Below are 9511 nucleotides of genomic sequence, written 5' to 3'. Positions count from 1 at the left end.
TCTCCCTCTCTCTCTCTGGTCCCCTGTAGCCAGCCTGGTCTCCATAAGTAGCTGAGGATGCCTTTGAACTCCTGAGCCTCACACTGTACCTCCTTAGTGCTAAGATTACTGGAGTGTGACACCAAGACCACCATGTTCACGTTCTAATTAACATCACAAAGCTTTTCAAAGACGAATGTCTAAATACTAAAGTTGGAGCTTCTGAGGGATGAACAAAGGGAACAAAGTAAATTTCTGTGAGATTCTACAGTCTCTTCAGGTCTCAGAACTTTCAGATATGCACTGAATAGCTTCTCCAGATTCCCCACCCTCCCCAGCATCAATCCCTTAACATTCAAGAATAGATTATTAGCTGGGCAGTTGTGGTGCACACCTCTAATCCCAGCACTTGGGAGGCAGAGACAGTCAAATCTCTATAAACTCATGGCCAGCCTACTCTCAATAAAATGAAATAAACACAAACAAAAGAGTAGATTCTTATCTGTGATTTTCTGAAATCTGTCAGCAGGCATCCTCCTGTCCCTGCAACCATACCCAGAAGAAACCTGATTTTCAGCAATGAGAATCCAACCAGGGGCCTCAGACATGCAGCTTGGGATTGCTCCACCAGTGAACCCTTTTTGCCTTTTCCCCCCTTCTTCTTTCTCAAGAGAAAACTGAATGTGGGCAAGGCATTTCACCAAATTTTTAGTTCTAAGCTGAGCAGATACACATAGGAGCTATTACCCATGATTCCAATGGAAGACTGTATGATTTATTCGAGCTAGGATGAATAGTGACATTATAGAGAGCCTTGATTCTTTCTGTTGTGGAGAGGACAAACATCAAAAGACTCTATTGCCAGCTCCTTTCTTAATGTGTACTGCAGGCCACCTCATTTCTAGCAAATGAATGATCACGTGTCTTGAATCTGTAGTAACTGATCTCTAAAGACATTAATGGTACTGATGACAGGTGTAAAGAAAGCTGCCTGATTCACTTTCCCCAAAAGCTGTCACAATTCACTTTTTTATGTCTGGTTTTATTTTTCCTTCAAATGAAACAGACCCTGAAACCATAGTTTCCTGGAAGGGACAAAGAAATGGGAAACAGAAGTGTTTAGTCAAATGCTTCAGATCTTTTCAAAGGCCATCAGGCTGCACTATCCTTGGACCTGTATTTGTTTTGTTGCTTGGATAAAATGGTAGGTAGTGTATTGCCTCAGTTTCCCCTTTTATGTTAGATGAGTATTTTGGAAATTTAATCAAAGATGCACAGTACTGTAGCTTCAACTGAAAGTAAAGCACACACACACACACACACACACACACTTTATGTGAGGCATACAATGAGAAATCTTTACTTTTGTAAGCCACAGTATCCATTTTAAGAATATCAAGCAAGTCCATCCTTTTGGTATAGAAACATATGATTCAGAAAAGAGTAAAAAAGAAATAAAAGCACATTGGACTTTTCTTTACTCATCCCCTTTTTTTCTCTTTTCACTTATTCTTCATAATATGCCAGGGCTATGATCTCATATTAGTGACATTAAACTTGAACGGCTAGCACAAGAATGTCAAATAATAATCACAATCATAACCGACCTTAGTCAGCTAACAAGACAAAACAGGACTAGAGGGTAAGGAGCTTGATCCTCTTTAGTTCATTTATGCCAACTGGTTGAAAGAAAAAAAAATGGGCTAATAGACTATATAATATATGTATTTAAAGTGAAGAAAACAGATGCAACTATTTTATATTGTTAGAAATCAGGACACTAAAATTGCCCTTGGAAGGGTAGTAACTGAGTGCTGGTTGTCTGCTAATGAATACATACTTACATGGGAATATTCTGAACTTTTCTGTACAGTTATGCAGTGTGTGTGTGTGTGTGTTGTACTCCAATACAATTTACAGAGAGAATTACATGAACGTGGAAGTGTGCACTGACAAAAATATATTTTGCCTAAAAGTCTCAGCCTAGTTACTATCTTAGACCACATAAAACCTACACAAGCTGCAAAATTTGCTGACTCACGTATGAGTTTCATGAATTTTTGTAGGAAAAAAAAAGCCACCCGTGAATCATAGAAGCATTATCTGAATGCAACAAAAAGCTCATCATGTTTAATTGCTAACTATTCACATGAATGATAAGTACCTTTTCAGCGATGCTGCTTGCTATTGTCATTAATGGCTCCCTAAAGAGGACTCTAACAAACCTGATCCTATTAAGCAAAGGGGATCCTGTCTACAATTGCTTCCTAGAACAAGTGAATCTGTCCTCTACTGTTAAATCAAAACCACTTAGAACAAAGTCAGATATTGGCTGACTGAGAGTCAACAAGATCCCAGTGGCAGCTTTGATGAGATGTGTATGGTTCAGCTTGTGTGGCTGTGTGAACCAAGCAAGTCACATCACATCTCAGGGTCTATTTTCTCTCTAAGGGAATAGATATACTGCACCACCTCTAAGAAGTCTAAGCATCAGTGAATTACTACCCTATTACCTAGTTGGAAGGCAATTAATGGCACTGATTGGAAGCATAAAAGATTGCCCATGGACATTAAATAAACTGCACAAACATGTTGGGAATGTCTCACTAGGATTGCACAAACAGGGGAGTATTTAACTAACTACGGATAACCAGATTCATAGAATCAACAAATCTTTTCTATGAAGGGATGGAAAGAACCAGAGACTTGCCCCCATGGTCCCCAGGGTCCAAATTCTTTGGCTTCTTTGTGACAGGATTTTGGTGTTTGCTTATTAATACATATGTGGTCTTCTGGATAGAACCACCACTACAGAAAGCTGAATCCAAATTGCATGCAAGTTATTCATCCATATACTCCCAGTCACTGCACAGGAAACTGCTTAGCAGCATCTGCAAACATTGTCGCCCAATTCAAGGGAACTAATGAGGCATTCAGTCAAGGGAGTTTCCGGTCCTGCAGGAGTCACTTGGGATATAGAAGACTATAATAACACTTCCTTAATCTGGGGGAGGTATGAGACAACACATAGCAAATGGATTATTCAGAGATACATATGCTAATTCTCTAGAACACTCACTGTGCATTACACAGCAGCAAGTGGGTTCTTCAATATTATCTGATTGCATAAAGGTCTGCTCACAAGGGCACATGAAAGTACATTTTGTTCTGCACGCTTGATTCTAGCCCCTTAAATGACTATTCAAATTAGTTTGGAAACCACTGCATAAAATAGAATCAATTATCACCATCATCTCACCCAACACTTTCGTTGAGCACCTACTGTAGCAAACACTGTAGCAGACATTATAAAAATGCTGTCTCTGTTAATGTTTGCAACCCTTTGAGGTAGGAATTCTTATTTCCATGTTACAAATAAGGAAACTGTGATGCCAAGAGTGCCAGAATTCTAACTCTGGCTTGTATGAATCCAAACCCTGCACTCTTCCTACTAATACTTCCTGTATTCTCCAGTAGGGCCAGGAGAAAAATTCGTAGTACTTTGTTTGGTTTTTTAGCACTTTCTCTAGTTATTCTTCATAGAGGGAATCATATCTAAGATAACATAATAGCTCTATCTATCTACTATCCATCTGTCATCTATATATCATCTATCTATCTATCTATCTATCTATCTATCTATCTATCTATCTATTGAGATGGGGTCTCTCTATGTAGCCCTAGCTGTCTTGGAACTTACTATGTAGCCCAGGCTGGCTTCACAGAGATTCACTTGCCTCTGCTTCTTAAATGCTGGGATTTAAAATGCATACCACAGGCCTAGCATATAGTGGCTTTAAAATAAAGATAAAAATGGACAAAAAAGAAATGCAAAAATATAAATTTGAAAAATTGGCTCAAAAATAAAGCCTCAAATAAAGATTGGGGAATTGAACTCATGCAAAAGAAAAAGGAAGAAGAATGTGTCAGGCAATTTAAAGAGTTGGTTGTAGGTTCTACCAACCAAAACAATTCAGTGACCTTTTATGCACATGGTTTCCAATCTCTTGTCTAACAATAGCTTTTCCTGTGCTTTTGGATAAATCATTAAATCTGCTGTACTCCAATTATCCATTAGTAAAATGCAAAGGTCTAATAAGATGAATCTACCTCACAGGTATGTTCTAAATAAATAATCTTAGAACTATACCACCACCACCAGCTTGAAGTCTTATGAGAAATACCACTGCAGCCAATATATGACTAACTCCACTAATGCAGAGAAATCACTCCAAGATGGGAAATAGAAAAGTCTAGATAATCACTAGATCTATCCTAAATTTGTTGTTCTGAAGGGCTGTTGACCTCCTCTCAGAAACAAGAGATGGCTCATGAACTGCATAATCAAGAATAAACCAGAGAAGACTAAAGAATGGTGATGAGGCAATGCTACAAATGACTCATTTGACTCATTCATTCACCCATCTATCCTACAAATAGACATACATATTTATATATTCTTATAGATATTATTTTTGGCTAATTAATACTACTTTAAGAATATATGTATATAGTCTCCAAAAGCATATATTTTGCCTCAGGCTATGTACCTCAAGCTAACCTGAAACTTCTAAGTCTCCAGCCTTTGCATGCTGTGTGGTGTCCACAATATATATCAAGCACATTTGGTTCAAGAACTGAATACTGCCTCCCTTTTATGCGGGTTCCAGATTAAAGCTGGGACAAGCCTGGGCACTATGCAGTGGGCCCTATGTCAGAAAGCCATCACCAGCCACAGCTTGGCACTCAGTGTAGGGGGGCACCCTGGAAAAGAGCAGTCTGGAAATTCTCTATAAGATTCAAATCACTGTGGCATCTACCTGCCAGTTAGATAGTATTTCCACCCTTCCAAAAACCCCATAGACAGAAACACAGAAGCAAGCTAACACACACACACACACACACACACTTTCCCCCTACTGCTCTGTTAGAGTATACCAATTGAATTCTTTTTCTTTCTTTTTCTGCCAGGAGATCTTCAGGCTTGTTTTCTCTTGCTTTCATTCGGCTGCCATAGACAGCTCCACTCCCTAGGAAGACGCTCACTCTAAACCCATTTGTGCCTAGTACTCCTCAAGAGCTCCTGCCAAGCTGGGAGGAAGCTTCCTGGTGGCGACTCCATCTTAGTCCAATTGCCTGCGGAGTGTAATACTGTACTTAGGATGCAGCTTGAGGGGCCTTTAAAGCAGCTGGGCAAGGTTCAGATTTCAGGTAGCACAGTGAGGAAAGCCGTATTCCTAAAGCAAAGGAAAGGCTTAAAATACCTCTGGTCCACAGGCACAGAAGTATAAATAAACGGACATGTGAAAAGTAAAGCAAGAGCACATGCGTGGATTTAACATCGAACACTTAAACTAGTCCAGGCAAGACAAAAACAGAAAAGCATTTCTTCACCGCCCCTTCCCTGTACTTTAACCTCTTTGAGCCCTTTGGTGGCTTTTGCTCCCTCACCCTACCCCCTTCCCCAATGCAGGCAGCTTTGGCTATTTCTTTTGACCTGTTTTCAATTCCATCTGCTCTAGCATACTGGAGGAGGGGAGATGAGGAGAGGCATATTAGGATTTGCCACTGGGGCTAGCCCTAAGCCACCCTCCCCCACCCCGGAGTAATCCCGTGGTAAGGAAGAAGCAGACCGCCCAAGCCAGAGCTGTGTGCAAGTATTTTCTGAACATCTCCAATCTGCCAGACTTCATCCTTTTGCAGCTCATGATGAGGGGCCTTGGGAGGCTCCGCAGTGGGCTCTAGGAGCGCGATGAATTCCTCTCAGTGTCTGAGGCTATTCCTTCCTGCCTCAGCCCTAAAGGAGAGACTCTCTTGCCTCTTTCCTCTCTTTCTTCTCTTCCTCCCCTAAGCTCATTTCCATCTTGACCTTGAGAGCCCAGTTGTGTGTGCTTGCCCCCATGGCTGGCAGGCACCCTGCCAAAGGCTTCTTGAAGCAGGTTCCCCACAACCCGGGGCGGGGAACGGGCAAAGTGACAGGGGCGGAGGTGAGAGACCGAAAGTGCTGGAAACAGCTCTTGCTATCTCCTAGTACTCCCTAGTACTCCACTACATAGGTCTTCCTCGCACCCAACTGAGGAAGGTAGCCCAGCCCCCAGTTTGCAGAGCTGTTTTGGCCAGTCACCTTCGGGCATTCCAACTCTGCAGAGAGGAAACCTGCAGAGGGCCTGGCTCTGGGCACTCACCGGAGGCATGGTAGGAATTACGGACGATACGAACAGACTTGAGAGATTCTGTAGATTAGCCCCCACACAAGATAAAATAAAACACCCAGCTCTCTCTCTAGGGAAGGGGCAGAAGCTAAAGATGCTCAGTGACCTTTATTTGGGACAAGACTGCTTTGTCTCCAAGATCCAGATTATACCCGGGTGCCTAAAGGAATACTGTCAGCTCTGCACATGGGATGACGAAGAATACCTAGCCAGCCCCTACAAACTGCTAGCTTTAGGAACCCGTCTCCCCACCCCACCCCCAGCTCTTCCTCTCTTTCCCCTTTGTTCCTCCCTAAAATAGATAAACTCTGCCTCCCTAAACTCTTAGCTTAGAGGGAAGGACTCAGACTTGGAGACTGGTTGTGCCTGGGACTTTGGGTGTGTGCTGGGAAGAAGGACAGGCTCAGGGATGACAGGTGCTACGCAGGTCTCAGCCTCCTGCTTGACTTGAAATTGGGGGGTCTTCGCTGGGTAGCCCCTCCCCCAACCGGCATGCAGTGGCACCAAAAACAGTTGCTCCCAGCATAGCCCACAAAGAAATCGCTCTCGGTCCAGCTGTTCCTTCCGAGCTGCAAAGTTGTTAGGGAGGAGGGTCCGGGGTTGGGGGAGAGGTTAAGGGAAAGGCACCAGAGCGGAGAAAGAAAGGAGAGGTTGTCACAATCCCACAGTGGAGCGCTCCTCATTGCTCCTTTACATCACTCACCATCTCACTGTAGGCATCCTTGCTGAGCCTGGGGGTCAACTTGATGGTCCCCATGAAAACAAAGAAGAGTCCCAGGGCCACTGAGAGGGCCATGATAGTTATGGTTCGTGGGGATGCCATGGGGTCACCAAGGCAGGTTCCCAACTAATCCCTCTGCTTTGCGCAGCCCGGCTGTCAAGGCGCAGGCAGTTAGCACAGGGAGAGCTAGAGGCACGCTGCGGAGGCAGCAGAGAGAATGACAAAGGGAGAGGAGGGAGCTAGAGAGAAAAATTGAGAGATCGAGATTCAACGACTCTCACTACAACAATCGCTGGGTCCTAATGCCCTACGCTTGCACCTCCCTGCGTAAAGGACGGTGCAGTGCCGAAGTTAAAAGAAGCCCTGAAGTGAGAAGGCAACTTCCAACTCCTAAGTGCAAAGAAGGCAATGTGTGCCTCGAGTTTCCATGTGCACTTTTCATGCCCCTCACACCTACCCTTCCGTTATCCACTCCGTTATCCTTTCAAACCCCATCTTTTCCATCAATCAATCCACTAGTCTTCCCGAAGCCATTGGCGTCAACACTCAGGGAGAAAACGGCAAGCCCTACCTGGTGGTTCAAGCCTGGAATCCCAGTATTCTGATGACTGGGGCAGGATGTGAATCCTGGACCAGCCTGGGCTACATAGTTAATTCAAGGCCACCCTGGACTACTTTCTAAAAGCCCTTCTGAAAAAAAAAAAATCACACACACACACACACAGAAATATTGTAAAACCATAAAGTTCTCAGGATTGACCTTAACCAAAGAAGACTTTGTCTTCTCCTTAAAAAAAAAAAAGTTCTGGTTCCCATTGCTCAGTGGCTAACCCTTAGGCTTTATATTCAATATTCAGAAACTTTCACATGGGGCTAGCTGGAGACAGAGCTCAGTTCATAGGGCACCTGCTATATTAACCTTCCCTCCTCTTTTCATTTTGATCCTGTCTCTCAAAGATTTATCTTTCAGTAGGTCCCACTGCCAGGTGCCATCCACTAACTGCTCCATCCTACCAGAGCCTCCCCATGGCCCATATTCCAGTCACACCTTCTCCTTCTCCTTAGTCTTCGTTGGCATTCAACCTTGGCATCAATGTCACCTCTTCCATAAAGCCTTCCCTGATAGATACCCAGCTGGATAAGACTTTATTTTTTCTTCCTTCAATGATCTATTACAAAAAAAAAAAAAAACAGTGTTTATTGAGTGGTTCGTAGGGGCAAGAAACTGCCCTTGTATTAATTCACTTAGCATGTACAGCAATACTGTGAGCTAGGTATGAATCCTCATTTATGAATGGGAACATCAATGCCAGGATTCAAATGACTAGACAGCTATGTCTAGAGGCCAGACTCAATTGGTTTTGTTAAACACATGAAGTCTTTGTTTATTCTGGGAAGGGGTAAAATGAACACCAGAGCCTCTAATAAGATTTGTTGCTCTATTGCCCAAAAGTGTGTTCAAAGGTCTCATACACGTAGAGCATGGCCAGTGTAGAACTCACACTGAAAATGAATGGGGAGATGACACACCAGGATCGTGAAAAGCCTTATAGGCTATGCAAGAATGGTCAGTGGTCAGAGGGTGCTGTATTTCTTTGTTAGAGCAGTGGGGAAGCTGGGTGGTGACCACTCCAGGTGAGACTACATCTTACCCCAGAGAGACAAGCACAACTCCAGTGGCACTGCCCAGGCATGGAGGTGAAAATCTTGAGGCTTGTACTTTGCTTTCTGTTGCTATGCAAAACATTGGGATCAAAAGTGACGTGGGGAAGACAGAGTTTATTTCAGTTTATACTTTATAGCCTATCATTGAGGGATGTGAGGACAGGAACTAAGGCAGGAGACTACAGCCAGGAACTGAAGCAGGGACCTTAGACAAAAGCTCATTACTAACTGACTCCCTTGCCTTACTTGGCTACCTTCATTGTACAAGCCAGACAACCTGCTCAGTGGTAGCACTGCCTGCAGTGGGTTGGGTCTTTCTCTATCAATTTACAATAAAGAAAAGGCTCTACATATGTACCCACAGGACAATCTACCTGAGACAGTACTTTAACCAAGGTTCCTTTTTCCTAGATATGTCAAGTTTACATCCAAGAGTAGCCTCCACAAGTCTCTACTCTCACTAACTTAATGGTCTCTTTCTATCCTTAATACTCTCCACACCTAACCAATTCAAGCTGGGGTTCTTGGTTCCTGTCTCTAGCCCCAGAAATCATCAGGAAACTGACTTAAGAGGATTTCATTGTTCAAAACCATCCTAAGCTACATAGTACATTTCAGACCTGCCTGGGCTATAGTATAAGACTCTGAAAAACAGGCAAACAAAATGTATTTTGAAGAAGAAGAAGAAGAAGGAGGAGGAGGAGGAGGAGGAGGAGAAGGAGGAGGAGAAGGAGAAGAGGAGGAGGAGGAAGAGGAGGAGGAGGAGGAGAAGGAGGAGGAGGAAGAGGAGGAAGAGAAGAAGAAAGAAGGAAGGGGGAGAAGGAGGGAAGGAAAAAAAGAGAAAAAGAAAGAGTAAACACTACAGAATCAGTACACATTCCTTTCAAGACATGTTCCCTATTCCCTGTATCATCCCAGACATTCCTCCTTTCCA

At 43.4% G+C, this 9511-nt stretch overlaps 1 protein-coding gene across 1 annotated transcript in view; it reads right to left on the bottom strand.

Annotated features, from left to right (window-relative positions):
• Window positions 1–7300, bottom strand: part of Tmem35a (transmembrane protein 35A) — a 10700-nt gene extending 3400 nt beyond the window's left edge. Inside the window, exon 1 of the mRNA XM_021154028.1 lies at window positions 6895–7300. Coding sequence (XP_021009687.1) covers window positions 6895–7014 — 120 coding nt within the window. The 5' untranslated portion in view covers window positions 7015–7300. The remainder of the gene's footprint in view (window positions 1–6894) is intronic.
• Window positions 7301–9511: the final 2211 nt, after the last annotated feature.

Source organism: Mus caroli, chromosome X (assembly GCF_900094665.2).
Source record: "Mus caroli chromosome X, CAROLI_EIJ_v1.1, whole genome shotgun sequence".
Lineage (NCBI taxonomy): Eukaryota > Metazoa > Chordata > Mammalia > Rodentia > Muridae > Mus > Mus caroli.
This window is presented reverse-complemented; position numbering and strand designations above follow the sequence as displayed.